The 21,101-nt window shown below is 33.9% G+C and overlaps 1 protein-coding gene across 1 annotated transcript; it reads right to left on the reverse strand.

The window, feature by feature from the left end:
- Nucleotides 1–11,071: 11,071 nt before the first annotated feature.
- LOC110578423 (phosphatidylinositol N-acetylglucosaminyltransferase subunit P-like) lies at nucleotides 11,072–11,455 on the reverse strand. The gene has a single exon (XM_044913901.1). It carries the CDS (start codon nucleotides 11,453–11,455, stop codon nucleotides 11,072–11,074), a length of 384 nt encoding a protein of 127 aa, XP_044769836.1.
- Between the last annotated feature and the right edge of the window lie 9,646 nt (nucleotides 11,456–21,101).

The following is a 21,101-nucleotide window of genomic DNA, read 5'->3' on the forward strand; positions in this document are numbered from 1 at the left end:
ATATTTTTTTTCCTATCATTGAACAATAATCCTAGAGTCCAGTTCTGGTGGGTTCTCTTCTTGACTCTGAACTAGTTGCTGTCACAGTATTTTCATTTTCTTCATAGACACTACCATGCTTTGTGAATGTTTGAAAACATTTTTGCCCCAAGTAATTTCCTCTAACTTCCTCCTGAAGCATCTGTCATCTTGCTCTAATTTGGTATAATTAATTGTTTTATAGGTCTGTGGATCTTTGATCCTGGAATTTTCCAACATTGCTGTCATTGGTTAGATCTACCCTTTCCTTGGTATTTTATCTGTTCTTCAATTACTTTGACAAAGTAAATATTTAAATAATTTGTAACAAAGTGTGCAGCAGAAATAGTATTTCTGAATTCTTGAAATTTCTTCATTCCTGAAATGTTTTTATTCTTCACTTCCACCTGAGTACTATTTTAGCTGGATATAAAATTTTTGTCCTCAGAAATTACAAGATCTATTTTTTATTCTATCATAGAATTTTGTTGATGACAATTAAGATGCTAGCCAGATTGTTACTTTTTTGTAAGAAATTTGCATGCTCACCTCTTCTCCCTCTTAAACTCACACTAAAAGCTTTAATATCTAATTTTATTCATGGTGATATGAAACAGTGCTAACCCACATGATAGATATTGGACATTCGTTGTTGCACAATTTAGAGGTAGCTAGTGCAACTGAAGAATATATTCAGGGTTCAGCAGGTCACAGTAACTTCCTTAATTGTGAAAAGTGATTTCATCACTTTCTCTCCTCTGATTCATCAGGTACCACTCCGCCATTTGGGTTTATATCACCTAGAAAATGTTTTTTTGGCTTTTTTTATTGCTGTAACTTGGCCTTTTTTTTTTTTTTAACCTCTACTATAATTCTATTATAATATATAGGAGAGGAGATAAATGAATGTGTTCAATTCACATGCCTGTCTCTATTATCATGTCTTTAAAAAATGAGTTTTCTTTAGTTTACTCAAATAAAGAAGATTAAACTAGGCATATAATTCAGTTGTTCTAGTCATTATGGCCAGAAAATCATGTTGAACTGTAATAATTCATTCCCTATTATGTTCTAGTTACTTTTCTAATTGTTTATGGTATATTCAACTTTTCAAAGTAATGCTATTTTTTATTATGTCTTTAAAATAACCAAATTGCAAATTTGAAGAAATTTTTGAATAATGAATATGTTTTCCATTCTATCAGCAATAGCGTAATAAACACTATACATGAAACAAACTACAGCCAAGCACCTCTTAATGTATTCCTGGTGGGTACAATATCCATTCATCTATTAGTTTTACTTTAATATTTTATGAAATTATTCATTAACTGTGTCATTGAACAATTAGATTCAAATTAGAGGACTTTATAAAAATAATGAAAAGATTAGTTACAAGGAATAACAAAATTCCTGTTCTTTATAACTTAGTGGGGCAACTTAAAAATGAAATCTAAAATCTGTTCAATTTTAATTCTTTTAAAATATCAAAAGGTTTGTGCCCAGAAAATGCAATCACGTCATATTTGTATAGAGACATTTAGATTATGCAAAGTAAAGCATTCATTACTTATGGAGTGTAGCAGTAGTTAAAAAACTAAAATTTCACCAAAGGAAATAAAAACTAATAACCTTCCAAAAGAGTTAAGATTTCTTTTATTAGATACACATTCATCAAAACAAAGTTAACTGAAATTTAAATGTATGCTATCATTGTTTGCTAAAACCATAAAATTACCTGATCATGCAGTCATTAGCAGCTTTGAGTACTTTGCTCTGAATTAATTCCACTCTATTGGGAGATAATTACAAAAGTTTCTAACTTGTAAGGTATGCTGAGACAGAAAATGTTACAAGGCACACCACTTTTATTTGTACTATGGTCAGCATAAACTGAACACAGAGACTACACTTTCTTTCAAATGTCAGGTCACTATTGTCTTGAGTTATAAACAGTTAGTTTAAACTTTGATATCAAATATCAGCCCTATGCACTGGGAATCAGTGTTGTTTCACCTCAAAAATTTATCTTGGTAGAGTTAATAAGACCATTTAAGAGGAGGTTTGACATTGTGGTTCCAACTCCAGGTCCTTTTGTTCTTTTACTAACAGTAATTTTTGTAATGGTCTTCTATTAAAATATTGTTCTCAGTTATTTGTTTACATTTACAAATGTGTTGCCATTTTCATTGTCATGTGAAGTTGTATAAAATTTGTACCTGCTCATTTATGACATGGGTTCTCTTTTTTATAAGTATTTCCAATTCCTTTTTTTTTTTTTATTGAATAGGAGTACAATTCTATTTCTTCTTTCCTTTATTAGTTCATCTGTTGGGTTATATTTTAAGTATAACTTCAGGCAGGGTGGTGATGGACCTCATAGAACATCACTACAGAAGTAATAAACTGATAATCTACTTACTTTCATCCTTATTAATAGAATCCAAAATGTGTCAGGAGTAGCATTGTATCCTGCTAAAACTGTATTCCATGGCACCAGCTGAAGGAAAAGGTTGTCCTGGGCATAATACTCACCAATAAAATGTAAAGCAAAAGTTGATATCTGAGCCTTCCAGAAAGTTTCAGAAGACAGATTCTGTCGGCTGGTACTTTTTGTTTTTGACGTTTGTGCAGCTCAGGTTTAGAAACTGTCCTTCCAAGTGTTCCCTTTGGTCTATCCACTATAGGGACGGAATGTTGGGCTAAAATAGTCCGCTCTGAATCAGGTATTAACTTTGAAAATATTTTATTTTTTTTCTATAACTCAAGTTTTTAAAATAACTGGGCTATCATGGTAGATTTTTAAAAATATTTTTCCAGTAGTTGAACATGATTATAATTTCAAAAGTCAAAATAACGAGCAGTAGTTTTCTAAAATTATCTTTTAACACCTCCCCATTAACTCAGGATTGAGAAATCAAAGTATCTCCATTCTGATTAAAAATAGTATGTGTACATGTGAGTATTTATAAATTAAAAAAATCCACAAATATCATGTGGTTCAGGAATAAATGAATTCAAAGATATAAAATATCCTCCCTACCTCAAGTTATGTTTATTAATTTCAAATAAATCAAAGCATTGACCATTATATCATTCAGTGCATCCTAAATAAGAAATTATATGATAAATTCCTCTTAAAATTTAGCATGTTTAGTATACTTTAAAACAATAATAAAAAGTTGGTATTGAAAATTATATAATTTTATGTTACTTTCTTATTCTTGTGAAGGAAGAATTTTGATTTTTCGGTACTCAATGCTATTACATTTTATGACATGGAGTTATAGAGAATATATTTTATGTTTCTGAAGAGTTTGGGCTTTCTGAGAAAAATCTTACTGAAGCTTGGGACCTAGTCTAAAAGAGCAAGTCTTAGAAGTTAATTTATAACAGCGAGAACCTGGGAGAGATTTACTCAACTCCAGAAGTGTACGTTTACTTTTCAAACAGTGCTGAGAACTGGGACAGGGAGATATCTGTAGGTTGCATAGCAGAAGACAATGTTCTTATCTTTCCCCAGGAGATATTTATTTACATTACAAAAGAGGATATAAATCAGAACCTTTCCAAGAAACAAACCGTTTTCTTCCTCCTTCAAGGAGGGGAGAAGGAGAGTGTGTACCTAAGTATCCAGGTTCATTTTGTTGGTGTTTTCACCTACAGCACAGAGCCATTACATACAGGTGACATCTGGTTTTCATCACATTGCCATGGGGCAAAAATTAGTACAAAAGAGAGTCAGGGCAGTCACTATTATGTAAATAATAATTAAGCTGTATCTGCTCCAGAAACCTCCTGTATGCATTCAGATTATTATTAATAAATATGAGAATTGCAAACATACCACATGCCTTTGATTTAAAAATGGCTTTTCAATATCAAAGTTGTAAGATTTGGGCTATGGTTTCATAGGTTTTAAACTTTTAAATTTCTGATCAATTTATAGTTCTTCTGGATGTACAGTATGAGGTAAATATGTAAGTATATACTTTTACACCTGGCTACCAGGTTGGCCCAACACGATTTATTAAAGTGACTATCCATACTTCTCTGTTTTGTTTTGTCTTTTGTTTTATAAAAATGAGTTGTTTCTGGCACCAAGGCATCTGGAGCACATCCAGTGAATATTCATGGCTTGTACCAGCCTCGGAGCTAGAAACTCTAAGCCAAAAGCTCAGTCTCTCCATTTCCTCCCTCCCTCTCTCCTTTTCTTCCTTTTAGCCTTCATTCCTCCATATTATCTTTTTTATTGCTTTTCTTTTACCAGTTTATTGCATTCCGCAAATTTTGATATATTACACTTTTGGACCCGTTCACTTGCAAATATTTGAATTTCCCTTATGATTTTGTCTTTGACCTATGGATGACTTAGTGTGTGTTGCATAATATGCAAATATTTGGGGTTTTCCTATATCTGTTGCTGTTAGTTTCAAAATTTAATTGCCTTGTGGCCAGAGAAGATACTCTGCATAATTTTAGCCCTTAAAATTTATTGTTAGTGTTTTATGTTTCACTATATGAGCTTTCTTGGTGAAAGTATTCTTGAAAAGAATTTAGATATGAAATTGTTGGGTGTAGGGTTCTACAAATGTCCATTAGAACAAGATTTTTGATACTATATTAAGTCTTCTATATCTTTACTAATTCCTTGACTATATGTTTTATCAATTATCAAAAGACAAATATTAAGACAAAAGACAGATATTAAAATCTCTTACTATGATTTTGGATTTGTCTTTCTTTAATTTTGTCAAAATCTATTTCATGCTTTTTGAAACTGTATTAGACACTATAATACATTCATAATTTTATGTCTTCCTGATGAATTATTCTTACCATTTTGAAAAGCTCTTCTTTATCTCTGGGAGTAGTCTTTGTCTTAAAGTCTATTTGATTTGATGCTAAACTAGCAACTTCAGCTTTTTTCATTCTTTTTTTTTTTTTTAAAGATTTTATTTATTTATTTGAGAGAGAGAGAATGAGAGACAGAAAGCATGAGAGGGAGGAGGGTCAGAGGGAGAAGCAGACTCCCTGCCGAGCAGGGAGCCCGATGCGGGACTCGATCCCGGGACTCCAGGATCATGACCTGAGCCGAAGGCAGTCGCTTAACCAACTGAGCCACCCAGGCGCCCCGGCTTTTTTCATTCTAACAAGAATTTCTTTCAAGATCATTTCCTGCAAGATCTTTTTCTATTTCTTTATTTTCAATCTATCAGTCTTTGTTAAAGTTTGTTTTTCATAGGGAACATCGCTTATTGATTCACACTGATAATATATACCTTCTATTTGGAGTGTTTAGAACATTAGCATATAATGTTGACTATTGATATTATTGAATTTTGTACCATTTTGTCATTTTTTTCCATTTTTCTTTCCTGTGTTTGATTTCTCTCTTCTCTCTTTCAAGTCCTCTTATATGACTTGTTTATCAAAATTCCATTTTTAATGTATTTATTGGCATTTTAGCTATGGTATGAATCCTTAAATTTTCGGTACTATGTTCAATAGTCTTTCTATAATATATCTATGCATGGATTAGAAATAATTAGAAACTATTTTTCCTGGATTTCATAGAGCATTTTGTATATTTGACTTGGTAAATTTTATCTGTTATCTCTTCTCTCTGTTTATGGAATTCCAATTTTTATATTAGATCATTGTGCTATGTTTCATGAGTCTTTTACACTCTATTTCCAGTCTTCTTTTTCTCTGTGCTTCAACTGGAATATTTTCTCCTAAGTGATCTTCCAGATTATTTATCCTCATTTTTTGTGATGTTTACCATATTATTGATGCATCTTAATTATATTTCTGGTATTTTTTCTATTCTAGAATTTTTACTTAACTCTTTTATAAATTACAGTTGCCTGTAATATTATTCTTTATTCTTGAACTAATTATGATTACATAAATTCCTTTTCTAATATCTCTAATATCTAGATCACCCATGAGTCTTTTTAAAAATTTCTATATTTTGGGATGCCTGGGTGGCTCAGTGGGTTAAGCATCTGCCTTTGGCTCAGGTCATGATCCCAGGATTCTGGGATCGAGCCCCACATTGGGCTCCCTGCTCAGTGGGGAGCCTGCTTTTCCCTCTCCCTCTGCCGCTCCTCCTGCTTATGATCTCTCTCTCTGTGTCTGCCAAATAAATAAATAAGATCTTTTAAAAAAATTTCCATATTTTAAAATTTTGAATAGAAACCTTGTGTTTTAGGACACTTTCAAATTTATAGAAAAATTATATAGTATAGAGAGTTCTCATATACCCCACAGCCAGTTTCTATTATTATCTTACATGAATATCATTCATTTATTAAACTTAATGAACCAATATTAATACATTATTATTGACTAAAGTCTATGTTTTATTCAGATTTCCTTAGTTTTTCCTAATGTCCCTTTTATGTCATGCTATAATTATGCTCTAGCTCTGCTGGTGCTGTGATGAAATGTGGGGGAGGGGAAGCATTCTATAATCTTATGAATAAATATAGTCTTTCCTTGGGTCTTTGTCTCTGGGCTGTACCCTTTACAAATATTTCTCCAGTGCTATAGTATTTTTCTCCTTATATCAAAAGGGAGAAACAGTAAGACTAGAGAGGGCTTGAATGTGAGGCATGCCCTTCTTCCAGGTGGGATAAGGCTCTGCTAAAATCTCCCTTCAGAGTAGGCCTTTGTTAGAGAGGATGTTCCATGTGCATTCTATAATGACTACTCTTGTCCTCCTGCTGCCAGTCATAAAGGGATCTTTCCTGGATCTTGACCTTGAGAAACTGATGTGTTTCCTCAGGGCAAAAAGTGTGAGTGTCCCTAAAGGACTCCAGGCCCAGGAATTTCTCACTCTTAAACTAATCTATACTAATCTTCAGCAATTAGTCAAAATTACCATGTAAGTATACCTGTCAGTGCTTATGGCTCTGATGGCTTCTACGCCAGGTGAGCAGATTCAACCCATGACTCTGGATTCACCTGTCCCTTCAGATTTGGGAGTGGTAGTGTGCTCCGCCATCTCAGCTCTCTAATAGGTCAAAAACATTACTTTCAGTTTTGCTTCAGCTTTGCATCATGTGAGTATGGCAGTGATGACTTCTAAGCTGTTTTTATTTTGGTGCCAAAGCTGGATTCCCCAGTCTCTTTTAGTAGGAACAGTATGTTACTTGTGGGTCTTTTTACCTTGTTTTGCTGCTTTTGATTTGTTTGGTTTGGTTCATTTGCTCTTCTTCTTTGGAATGTCTATGATCTATTGAGTGCCAGATTCTTAAAAAAAAAAAAAAAAGTTGACAAGGCTCTACCTTATGTTATCTTCCTCTTAAAAGGATTTAATTTTTTTCTGGAAAGGAGAGAAATTTTAGATCACCTTGATCCAGGTAAGGGTGTTTGTCAAGGTGTGTTAGTGTTAGTTATTTTCAAATGTTCTCTAAAGAATAATTCTTGGTTTTAGCCACTCTGTGATTTCAACTTAAATTCTCTCTTTTTTCTTTTCCTTTTTCTCTTAACTAAAGAAATTTCGTCTTGGTGGGACCTGAATTCTAACCTCTGTCTCCCCAGCATTGCAAGACTGTTAAAATTTTTGTGGAGTGCTTTAGTCACATAGCTACTGCTTTTTGCTTTGTGTGGGTCACTCCTTGCATATGCAATTTAAGTGTCTGCAAATATCTTATTATGGGCCGAATCGTGTTCCCCAAATTCATATGTCAAACCCCAGTGCCTCAGAATGTAACCTTATTTGTAGATAAGGTCTTTAAAGAGGTGATTAAGTTAAAGTGAGGCCCTTAGGGTGGGGCTCTAATCCAATATGACTGCCATACTGTTAAGAGAGATTGGCACCAGGGATGTGCGTGCCCAAGGGATAATTGTGAAGAGACAGCAAAAAGACAGCCTTTCAAAAGCTAAAGAGAGAGGGGGCACCTAGGTGGCTTAGTAGGTTGAGTGGCGGACGTGCTTTTGTCTCAGATCATGATCTCAGGGTCGTAAGATTGAGCCCCACATGGGCCTCTGTGTTGGGCATGGAGCCTGCTTAAGATTCTCTCTCTCTCCCTCTCTCCCTGCTCCCCCTTTCTCTCTTTCTCTCTCTTCTTCCTCTCAAAAAAAAAAAAAACAAAAAACAAAACAACAACAACAACAACAACAACAAAACCTAAAGAGAGAGACCCTAGAGGAATCCAACCATGCCGGCACTTTGATCTTCCAGAACTGTGAGAAAATAAATTTCTGTTGTTCAAACCACCTGGTGTGGTATTTTGTTACGGCAGATTTAGCAAACAAATTCATGCGTTATGAGCAAATCTGAAACAGAATTTTAGTCTCATATTTATGGTGTTCTCTCTTATCTCTTTCCTCTTATATCTCAGTCTGTTCGTCAGTCTCAAAGTATGTCTTCACTATCATTAACTTGGTAAGATTGAAACAAGACCCAGATATCCCTTTTTTTAAGGCTCTACTTTCCCTGGTATGATTTGGAAAATCATTCAAGGAAAAAGCTGAAGTGACTCTGGAGCTCAGCTTGGTATGACCTCCTCCTCTCAAGGATTTTCATCCCTTAAATGTCTGCCTTGTGCATTTTTTCCAGGTTTTGAAATTGATCTTGGTGGTAGGGTTAGTCTTGTATAAGCTACTTCAACATGACATTGAAATGTCCTTTTAGTTGTTTTAGGATTTAATTTTCTATTGATGGTTTTAAAAATCAAGTCATAATAGACTATTTGGGTGCTCAATTTTTTCTCCTGCAAAAGTACCCATTTCCTCTTTTTTCAGTGAATATGTACATACCTGCTTCTAACTTGCCACTGAATTTATCAGGTGAATATATTTTTTTCAAATTTCATCTGCCTTCAGAAGTTTTCCTTCCATACGTAAGTTAAGTTCAGACTGATCACAAGAGTGCTGAAGATTTGTTTCTGTCTCTATCTTAAGGTATAAATAGATAAATAGATCCATTTCTTTCTACATATGTTTAATGAGAGGAGTGCACCAATTTCTGGTTTGGTGACTTAAATATTTACTTTAATAAAAGAAAAAATTAAGAAGGGTAATCTTTTGTGGTATCTTCTAGAAGTCCACTACTTCATGATAAATACTAAACCATTGCTAGCTTTTATTCTCTTTTATTCTCTTGTGGTATCTTCTAGAAGTTCACTACTTCATGATAAATACTAAACCATTGCTAGCTTTTATTCTCTTGTTAGGTTCCACCTGACAATTGTAAACTGCAGTTATACATGATATAATTATATGTTTATATCCTATCCTACCTATTATCCACAACTGTAAATACGATCAACATTATTTCAAACCATAGCATTTATGGCTATTTTGTTGAGCTTACCATATATATTTTTTTCTACCCAAAGATAATTTGAAACTAAGAGAAGTAAAAAAGCAATGAAAGTGTTATTGAGTATTTCAAATTTAAGATCTCACCTTTCTTTAAAGCATGGGCAATCTAGGTGGTTTCTATATTTGGAGCCACACTCTGTCCATTCTGTTTCAAATTTGTACAAAATAATGATATTGATAACAAGAACTTTATGCTTTATGGGCTTGTGGAAAAAGAGTAAGGCATAATCAAGCCTCTTTCATGATATGTTGAGATCTATAGGCTTTCTTCAAAGGAATTCTTTGTCCTCATGTTAGAGAAAGGAAGAAGGGAAGAAAGAATCCATTCCTTTTAATACAGAGTCTGTGAAAGTGGTTCAGTGAGGCAGAAAGCTTCATTGCAAGTCTGTGGTACAAGTCCTGTAACAGGCAACAAAGGGAAAGTGAATTTCAAAGGTCTTTTCAAAAAAGTACATTAAAGAACAAAACCAAACCAAATCAATGAAGGGCCAGGTCAAATCAAGGTTTATACCCATGAAAAATAACAAATATGGAGATGTGAAAAAAAACTCCTGTGCTAAATTAGTTTTATTAAATAGACTTACTTTTGTCCTGATACTATCCCCCAGACTATTTTTTCCAAATGTGTATATTTCCAAATATTTATATTCCAAAGCATAAAAGCCTAATGCTCAACTTAGACAAAATCATCTTAAAAAAACAAAACAAAACAACCCTCCCCAAAAAACTAGAGACCCAGGGTCCCAATATATCCCGCAGTTTTGGGAATTTGTGTGTGTGTGTGTATAAGTGTGGATACATGTGCATGATTTTTGTGTGTTTTATTATGTTTATACACATCAGACACATTATATATACATTATAATATATACATACACACATATATGTTTGGCCTACAGTGTCTTGGCCCATGACAGATCAATTTTAACATTAATTATCAATGCATAAAATTCATGAGAATTCACATTTAGAAATCCATATTTTCAGCTTCTTTTGGAAGATGTGAAAATGCCAGGCTAGCAATTTAATATGAAAATCATTTGCTGAAACTCAGCTCTTTTTAGACCAAGAGTATATTCTCCTCTGTTGTGGTTCTTCCTTCTTTTAATGTCTCCCAAATGCAGGAGGTCAGCTACCATTTGTGACAGAGTTTGTATTACTTACTTATACACTGAAGAGGAAGTTTTTAACTCCTGTTTCATTAAAAGTAGAAAAATCAGAAGACCAGTTGTCCATGTGTTTCAGTTCAATCATTGCTCCTAGTAAAGGTGAAAAATGTTCATGCAAGGTGTGTAATTGTGAAAAAGACACTGAAAATGTAAACCATACTTAGATAGACGCCACAATTCAGAAATACCAAATGACTAAAAAACAGAAAGAAATGAACTAAACAAATATCAGACTGGAATTGCCACGTGGTTTCTTTCTTTCTTTCTTTCTTTTGGAGGGATTTCTTGTTTTTACTGATACTTATTTTTTAAAAAGTCTGCTATATGGTAATGCAGTATTTTATTTATTCTGTTCATTAATAACCAATACTCAAGAACTTTTATAATATTAATAGAACTTAATCTAGAAGAATCAACTTACTTTGTTTACATTTCAATATTGGGTACAAGAGAGAGTCAAAAAAATTATGGTCAAAATTATTACATAAAAAATTATAGTAAATGCTCGGTGTTAGTCTACATACAATTTAGGTTTTGGCATAAAGTTATTTAGTTGCCAGGAAGAACATTTGGTTTACTTCACTAATAGGAATATCTCTTAATGCTGGGATGGCCTCTTGGTATTTCTTCTGCTGTTGATTTTTAGCATAGTTATCTGTGATTGTATGAATGGAGTTGAGTGGAGAGGTACTCACCATGTTTATTCCAAATAAGAGTACGTAACCAATTACTATAGTAATGAGGAAGTAGACGGGCAATGCAACTGCCCAGTATTTTTGAGGCCAATAGGTTAATCCTAAGGAGTTTAGCCAAGATTCAGGAATAAATGCCCACACAAGATACAGGATGAAGCCAAATTGGGAGCTTAAGAAAAGAACAAAGCCATAAATCGCTCTTTCTGGCAATGGCGACGGTGAATTTTCCACCATTTTCCCTGTGGCTTTAGACAGTCTTGGGTCCTCGAAGCGCCCACTCAGGCCCCTCCCGACAGCTCGGCCACTTCAGCGCCGAGTCCCCCACGCAAGCGCCTCCCGGAAAGCCTCCGCGGGGGCGAGAGAGGGAAAAACTGATGGAAAGGCCGGGTCGCTCCGGCGCCCCCCCCTGCCGCCGCCACGTGGTTTATTTCTAACGCTATAGAATAAGTTAGCTTTTCTCTTCGACCATCAATATCTGAACACTGTTTTTAAATCTCGAGAACTTAAAAGATTATTGTAATTATCATATAGAATTGATAGATGATAAATACAATCACATCAGTGGGTTTGAAATCCATTAGACTGAGTTTTTAGAGGAAGTTACTGGTCAAAAACAAAAGGAGATCTTATTTTTTAAATGGAATATTTAATTTGAGATATTGGTATATTTCTGTTTTTCTCCTCTGGCCTTTGTTCTACTGATGTTAGACATTTTACTTGTACATTGTCATAAATGCCATATTACATTATAATTATTGTTTAAAAGGCCAATTATGTTTTAAAAAGACTGAAGTAGTAAGAAAAACATATAATTATATGTGTACTACTCTTCATTCCTTTGTGGGGATCCATTTTTCTATCTGGCATAAAATTGCTTCAGCTTCTCTATGTCTGAATGCATATGAATTGTTTTATCTTTTGCATGTCTAAAAATATCTTAGTTTTGCCTTTGTATTTGAAAGAGATTTCTTTTGTTTTCTTTCAGTACTTTATGGGATTTGCTTAACTGTCTTCCTACTTGAATTGTTTCTAATGAGTCATCTGCTGTCATCTTTATCTGTAGACACTGTCTTTTTTCTTGGCTACTTATAAGACTTATTTGTTATCATTGGTCTTAAGCAATTTTATTATGATTTTTTTCATGTTTCTTTCTTGACTTTATCTTGGACCTGTGAGTTTATTATTTTCAAGTTTTTTCTCTTAAAAATTTAAAGGTACTGCTCTTATTAGTTATTAACAGAAACAAGTTATTTAAAAGTATTCAGTATAAATTTTTAAAACTTATTTGAAAATAGGACTTTCTTCTGCTTTTCAAAAGCAACAGTTAACTAATGCTTTTGAATTTTTCATATTTCCATATTTGTTTAATTAAAATTTATTATTATTATTATTATTAGTAGTAGTAGTAGTACTATATATTTTACTCAGTCTCCCATGCTGGAATCATCCTGGCACCTCTCACTATCCACAAGGTAAATTCAGATTTTGGTTTCTTACATCAGTGTCATTCACAGTCTGTAGCTAAGTTCTCTTGTTTGTCATTTATTTAAACTGTCTCTATTGTACTGAAAGGAGTTCTTTCACTGCATGCTTAGCTTAGGCTGTGTGGAAGATTATTTTGGGAGAACTAGACATTCTTTGTAGTGAGCATAAATCTGTAAAACAATACTGCATCGCTAGTTTATTGTTTCTGTGGTTCTTCCTAATTTTCTCTCTGTACTATCTCACAATGTAACACCAATCATACTCTATAGTACTATTTGTATAACATTATTGTGAAATATAATCTTAAAATAGATATGGAAAGAGAAGTCCTAATGGGGATGCTGGTAGTAGGAATATGCCCCAGAAAATAATGTTCCTTTAGTAAGAAAGAGATGGTTTCTCTCTCTTTAATCAGTTAGGAACTTGTGCCCCTAAAGTAAATCTGTAGATACAGTGACAGAGAGTTATAGTTACTCCTGTATTGTTCTCAGCTTCCACTAATAGTCCTCACGATCTCTTGCCTGCTGTAATTAATATATATATATTTTTTCTGGAGCCTGTCATATCTCTGATCATCACACCTATTTTTCAGTGCTATTGAAAATTTACATCTCTTTGTTTTCATATTGTTTTAGTGTGAAATCAGGCACTATCTTAAGCCAAAGTCTCATAGAATAAAACTTGGCATTCTTCAGCAACATTGCACATCTTACCTGATTAAGCTGGATGGCGAGATTTCTAAATTCCCTGCAAGAACTGGCAGCAAAAAGTATTAATGTTGCCTTTAAAAAAGCAAAAAAAAAAAAAAAAAAATCCTGTAATGAAAGTTAATTCCCAGGGGAAAAAAATCTGTAGCTTGAAAGCAGGAAATATGTTTGAATTCTGTCCTTGAAAACTTAAATATTATTCCTTAAGATTGTGTTAAATAGTAATGTAAAATATTATTTTTTTAGATTCTTCGTGGTAATATCAGCAGGTTTGAAAAAATGACTAGGGAACTTAGTTTTAACCCAAAAGATCGGCAAGAGAAACATCTACTGTTTCTCTTGGCACAGTTAATAGTAAAATATCTGCCAATAAATCTTGGCAGAATCTTTAAACAGTAGAATTCTACCAAAATTCATTCTCATATACTTTTTGTTTTGTTTCATTTAAGCAAATCAGTAACAAATATTATTTTATGATGTTAAAAATTAGTCAAAGAACTTTTTCTTTTTTTGGAAGAAGAGTTTGAGTATAAGAGCTGTCCAATGTTATCTCAATATTCCCAGTGTGACTGATGAAAATTTATTTGATCTGCGTGCACAGCTTGGAGCAAACACGAGTGTATGCTACTTCCTTCTTTCCCAGAACAGGATTGCTCTCTTATTCTGCTGCTCACACCTACCCTCAAAACCAATACATATCCCATTCATTATAAAGATGCAGTTATGTTCCAATGACAATCACCTTTTTTTAAACTACACATCATACATCAGTCATGGACAATGGTTTCCATGTGTGGGTTGTTACTAAAGATTTTGATGGTTTTGTTCTATTTGCTTATGTAGTTCCTGCTTTCTGACCAAATTATATTAAGTCATTTAGCCTATCCTTCATTCTCTTCTGAAGGAAAAATAATGTACACAAAGAAAATGAAATAGTCCAGGTGGCTACCTTTCTAAAAAATTTGTGAACTGTACCAAAAAAAACCTAAATATTCATTTATGAAATCACAGTAGAGATACTGTCTACTAAGAATTTATCCTCAGTCTTTTATTGAAATATAAAAAGATTTTATTATATCTTTTCCTCTATATTGTTCGTATGATTACCTGTGATGCTTTTTCTGCCTCTCAGCTCCCACTGGGAACATCACATCTGTGTCTTTCCCACCCCCGCCCTTTCCTCTAATTCCTAAAATTCCTCTGCTTTGATAAAGACTTCTCAAGTCATAGTAAGGATAGTTCTCACGTTTTGAGGACCTATTTATAGAGTGCAAATAGCACTATGTTACATTGTTTGTAATCTTATAAGTAATTCTTCCATTTTGGCATTATTATTTCTGTTTTCCAAATGAGAAAACTAAGGCTTAAAGCAATGAAATATCCTACCAAAATTCATATACCATAATTTATATTAATTTCTGTTCTGGTGTTAACCTCTTCTAGCTTCTAGGACACTATTTGATTACATGTTCTAATCCACTTAATAAGCTCTGAGCTCCTTTGAATATATAAAATATGCCTTATTCATATTTCTACCCTGTCACACCTTACTTAGAACCTGAAATTCAGTAAATGTTTAACACATATGATAAATATAAATAAAATAACATAAAATATTTATATAAATCTGAGGTTTAATGACTTTATCACTGCAAAGATGTTAAAATATTTCATATGTATGTTAATATGTATTATTTTATTAATATAAATATTGTTCTTGTTTAATAATGTGTAAATTTAGTTTTCTGAATTTTAGAATCAGCTAGAAAAAAAGCCCCAACACTCATTACTTTAGATTGAGTAAAAACCTCAAAGCATCAAGGGCTTATGCATCCAGCTGGAAGGTCAGTTAAAGCTCCGCTCTTTGAAGAAATTTGAGAAAAGCTTACAGTGTAATCCTGTGAGTATGATATTGTAGTTGCCATAAAAACTATTTGAAGAATAAAAATTTTAAGAGCTTTTTGAGAAACAAACAGTACTGAGTTGGGTGATACATATTTCTTCTGTCCTATTGAAAAATAAAACTACACCTCAGGGAAAAATTCAAATTAACACTCTCTTACTCTTTCTGATAGCTAGGGTCCATCTTTCCTATAATCCTAGGGTTCATGTTCAGTTCTGTCTAAATATAACTACAATGTCCTCAAGCCACTGCAAATGTATTTTTCCAATTTTCAAATAATAGTGTAAAAAAATATGGTAAGAACATAGAAACAATGTCCCATATAAATTGGCTTATTTCTAAACACACTATTCTAAACTAATTAAATGAATAAAGCCTGACTGGATGTTTCATCATCTGTGTATTGTATTTTGCCATTTAAGTAGAAATAATTTTACTCTTGAATTATTTTTGTCTCGGCTGTGATGTTCTCTGTTTCACTCATTTTGCTATGCAGAGTGGGAATTATAAAAGATGTTCAATCCCTGATTTTAAGGAATAGCCAATCTTCAGAAGAAAGTATTGCAATGATTAATAGCAATGCAAGTTAGTGTATATTATAGTGATTATAATGAGTGATATTGTTAATAAATATAAAAAAAAAGAAGAAAAAATCAGTGGTAGTATTCAGGGACTTTGTGTTTTGTAAGTAGTCAGGGTTTACCGAGCCCCGAGAAATATGTGTAATTTTGAACATTTGTTCTGCTTGCAGGAAAGTGTGTGTGCGTTTGTGTGTATGTGTGTGTTTCCTTTCACAGCACAAATTTTTATTGTGACTCTGATGAAATCCTGTAATTGCTAAAATGATGAATTACATCCATTATGGCCTCGTTGTTTTGATACGGTAAAATTTAACCTAAAGTTTCTCTCTAGTTCACTGAATTATACTTGGAATATAATGTTTAGTAAACCGGACGTTCTAAACTTCTCGTGTATATGATAACCAGTCTGGGAAATTCTTAGAAAAGTATAGATTCTTAGGATCTATTCTCAGAGATTCTAATTTTTTGGCCTTGGGTTGGCCTGGAAATCTGCATTTTTAGAGAAAAGCCCTCTAGGCCTTTTTTTTTTTTTTTTAAGATTTTATTTATTTGCGAGAGAGAGAATGAGAGACAGAGAACATGAGAGGGGGGAGGGTCAGAGGCAGAAGCAGACTCCCTGCCGAGCAGGGAGCCCGATGCGGGACTCGATCCCGGGACTCCAGGATCATGACCTGAGCCGAAGGCAGTCGCTTAACCAACTGAGCCACCCAGGCGCCCGAAATCTGCATTTTTAATTAGTTTCCTGACCCACCACCCCCACAAGGGACACTGATAGAGCTGAGCAGTAGAGAACTTCCTGAGAACACTACACGATGCCATCAGGTGAAAGCAGAGTGCTGGCTATTTTTTTTTTTTGCGACTGCATCTCCAGGACCTTGTACAATTCTTATTTTTTTTAAAATGAGAAAAAGAATGTGATTGCATTAGAGAGCTGCTTCATTCATTACGCAGGTGTTCATTTAGTAATTGTGAACTTTCCATTGTTTATGTATGACATTGTAATGTTTGTTGTGCCAATAGGGATTAGATCTTAGAAATACGTAAGAGAAGAAAGGATGTCATGAGAAAATGTTAGTAGAGTGTGGTAAATGTATAAATAAAGAGAGGCATAGGATAGAGGGGGCACGGGAAAGGTCATCATTTCTCATACCGGGATCAGATAGGCGACCTTATGGAGTAACAGATGCCTGTGGTGAATCATGAAGGAGAAACTGGAATCAGTACAGCAAGGAAAACTGGTTGAAGGTGTTCATATCAGAGAAGGGAGCAAGGACAAAAGTGAGGAGATAGGTAGCATTGTCACTGTGGCAGAACCCACAAGTAGGCAGAAGCTAGGTAGTGTGGTAGGAAGGAGGATGCAGACTGAGGAGGAATGTGGCAGGGAATACAACCAGAGAGAGGCCTGCCTTTATCACCACATGGTGGGACAAATAACAAACTTGAGCTAGAAGTTTTCTTTGTATCTCATAAGGTCATCCAAATTGTCTTGGAAATCTATTGTATTTGAAACAAAAGTATAGTTCTGGTGAAGGAGGTGCATTGGTACATGGCTTGATGGGCATTCATTGTCTTTACCTGGGGCACCTTGGGAAGGAAGAAAAGATGGCAGATGACTAGATCTCCATCACCTGAAGTCAAGGTTAAAAGACAAGTGATATTGCTAGGAGGAAGACTTTATCTCTGAAATGCCATTAGCAGAATGTCTCTGGTTAAGAATTACCTATAATAAAGAGAACCCAGTATCTATAGATTCATGAGGCACATCTCTTTGGAGAAGCTCCTGGAACTGTATTACTCTGTGGGATACAAACTGGAGATATTTGAAAACTCAGACACTCCTCCTGCCACAGCCTTACTTGGAGACCTCATCTCTTATTCTGGGATAGAGGACACATTTCTGTAGTGAGAAAACAGGACCTGGGGAGCTACTCTTGATGTCCAGACTTGCCTCTACTTCATCTGAACCTACTTATTGCCTGTACACAGCAAATTATTAGTAAGGTTTGATACTAGGCAAGATGTTTGGTTGTATTAGTCTTGTTTGACAGTTCAATTATTTGCATGTCTCAAGAGCTAGGTAGCAAAATTAATGTGGAATAATACAATAAATTGTTTTTGGAAAGAAAAATAGGGAAACATATTTAGAAAAATAAATACTATGTGTGCCATGCTGAAATTTCCCTGGTCATCAAGAAGGGAAGAAGGGCTGGGTAATATTTACTTTTTTGTCATATAAAAACAGGATAAACTAGGAACACTTTGGGGGATGGGATAAAGAAACAAAGACAAAACTATCTTCTATTCCTGATTACTGATCACAAATTTCATTCTATAATTAAATAATAACTAGAAAAGCCACATAAAGAGTATACATTAAATAGGATTCATAGCTAACTTTACTTGTAAGGAGATCCCAGGAAAGAACTTGAGAGTTGAAATAAAGGGTGGCATAACAAAGATGAAATCGTTTTTGCCGTGGGAAGCCGTTTTCTCAGAATTACAAATAAAACTTGGGATACCGTGTTTTAATTTCTGAACACTTGTGGTATGTCCTACACAACTGGTCAGCTATTACAAATAAACTACGTGGTATATGATCCATGTCACTTCAGTTATTCTAGGTGATGTCCATAGCTTCATCCAAAGGATCAGCGAATTGGGATAAAATTGAGCCCATTCTGCTGGTAAAGTGGCTTCTGTAAACTATCTTGTACATTTGGTAGTTATGGCAACCTACTTCACTGATTGCTCTTCTTGATCCTTACTGTGTCCAAAGGAGATAAGAATATATCCAAAGTGGGTAAATAGAATATAGATTATTTGGTATCATTTAAAAAATACAAGTAAAGATGAAGAAGTAATGCTATGAATGCTCAGGGCCTGAGGTCTTATAACACCCCAAGATATAGAGCATAATGTAGACAAAGCTTTTCAGAGGGTAAGTCATGATGTTATTCTGGCAAGGAAGAAAAAAAGTGAAAAAAAAAGTGAAAAAGAACTGATAGAATGATGTGTAAATCTGGAGAGTTAACATCAAGATCTTAAAAATAAATTCTCTGCTTTATTGAGACCTAGTGGAATTCTCTAAATACAGAGGTAATGTGATAGAAAGTCCCCATTCTTAGCAGGATGAGAGGTATTCAATTCTCCTCTGAATACAAATAGATCTCAGGGAAAGGAAAGCTATGAATCAGTAAATAAAGTTAAAGAAAAAAATAGGTCCAAGGAAGAAAACTGATTTCCCAATCATTTCAGGCTCTTCCTACAGACACATGATAGCAAAGTATAACATAAAGCCTCAAGATATGGTGCAATTAAATAAAAGGCAATACCTTTTAAAGTTAACCACCGATACTTGGTGCTAGAAGAGGCAGGTAATGAAACTACATTTGTACAAAATATATCAATGTCTACACTGACATTTTTTGTTATGCTTATTTCTACACTGACATATCTATTTGTGAAGAAAATGAATCAAGCAGAGAGCTTTCAGATATTACATGCAGCCTGGGAAACAATTCGATTTAAAAAACCATTCTCGTTTTAGCTATTTGCCAGAAGAATTTATTGCTCTAAGGGGACAAAAGTTCTTGTTGTTGTAATATCAACTATAAACCTCGACTATAAAAAACCTGAATCTTTAATCATTGGTTTTAATATAAATAAATGGACAAATACTGTAAAAATTGCGTTTTAGAAAAACTGAATGTACTGGCATTATTTTTGGAAGTTAATTATTAAAAAAAAAAAGTCTTTTTTCTAGGTATTCTTTTTTTTTTTTTTTTTTTTTTGCACCTAAGGTAACATGACCCCTTCCTTACCCTCTTCGGTTCCCCCCTTCCTTCCTCCCTCCCTCTCTCTCTTGCTCCCTTCCTCCCATCCTTCCCTTTCTTTCTTAAAAGAACATTCCCATCAATCATTATTATTATGAAACATTAATATTTAGTACAATAATACTTACTCTGTGGCCAAGAAAATAAGACTCCAGCATATAAAACATTTTTCATGTTAGCACAGTGAAGAAATGACAGAGACAAGAGTAACTGATTATTTTAGAGTAACTGGAAGGGTTATTAATTATTTTGAGGGATAAGAATTCCTTTTTCATATAGTTTTCAGAACTAGATAATGATCGATAGGGAAAAAAATGAGCCTATTGCTTCATAGTCTCATCTCATTTTAGCCCAAATATAGTACTACTCATGGGTTTACCCTGTATTATTGCTCTCTACCCCTTTTCTTATGTGTTTCAGTTGAAAGTATTAATATAATATTGATTACTTGAGTTTATTTTGGGGGACACCTTGATATAATGTAATTACTAAGTAAAGAAAAAAAATTAAATATATTGAAGATACATATATACATATATATTTTAAGTTACCACATGTGTAGTCAATTCCAAAATAAGAGCTTCCATAGAACACTACCATGGATATGGGTTCTTTAGCTGACCAAATGAAGATTTTTTTTTTTAGAGGATATTTATTGTAATATGTTTCTCTAACAAATAGTGTAGGATATAGTTTTCTGCAGCTTGATCAATGGCCTTCCTTGGATCATACAAACTAAATTTTAGTGAGAGCAGAAAGAAGTAGTGCTATGACTTTTAACACATTTACTTCGCAAAGTTAAGTAATTTCATCATTTTTGTTTTATTTGGATGAATGCAAGCTTTAATTGTTCAACTCCATTTCAATCTTCTAAAAACTTTTACTGAGCACTTAAGTTCCAATCTATATATCTTAATTCACCAAAACCAACCAATATTCTTGCTCTGATATAATAGAGTCTCTGCAGTGTAAGAAGTCAAGAAACAAGCTGCTCCATGAAATTGGGATTCTAGAGGTGAATGCATAAGATAAATGGGCTTGTTTTTAATTGTTTCAGCTACAACAATTTCCTATTTTAAAAAAGTCAGAAGTGAATCCCATTACTTTATATATCCTCACCATAAAATCATTTTATTCACTCTTTTTTTTAAAAATACATAAATGTGTGTGTGTGTGCGCGCACGCACGTGCACGTGTGTGCTCATGGGCGTGCACACGGTTGCATTGGCTTGAGATTTAGATATTAGTTTTTTAGAATTCAAATCCAAGAAGACTGGTCTTGCAGTTGTGGGCTTGGATAAAACCCTCTCTCCCATTCCTGACTTATCCTCCTCAATTTAAGCTCCTATATTATAGCATATATCTGACAAA

Source organism: Neomonachus schauinslandi, chromosome 1 (assembly GCF_002201575.2).
Source record: "Neomonachus schauinslandi chromosome 1, ASM220157v2, whole genome shotgun sequence".
NCBI lineage: Eukaryota > Metazoa > Chordata > Mammalia > Carnivora > Phocidae > Neomonachus > Neomonachus schauinslandi.

What these genes read in the sequence shown, in the direction of transcription:
- LOC110578423 (XM_044913901.1), bottom strand. Translation starts at nt 11,455, where the DNA reads ATGGTGGAAAATTCACCGTCGCCATTGCCAGAAAGAGCGATTTATGGC.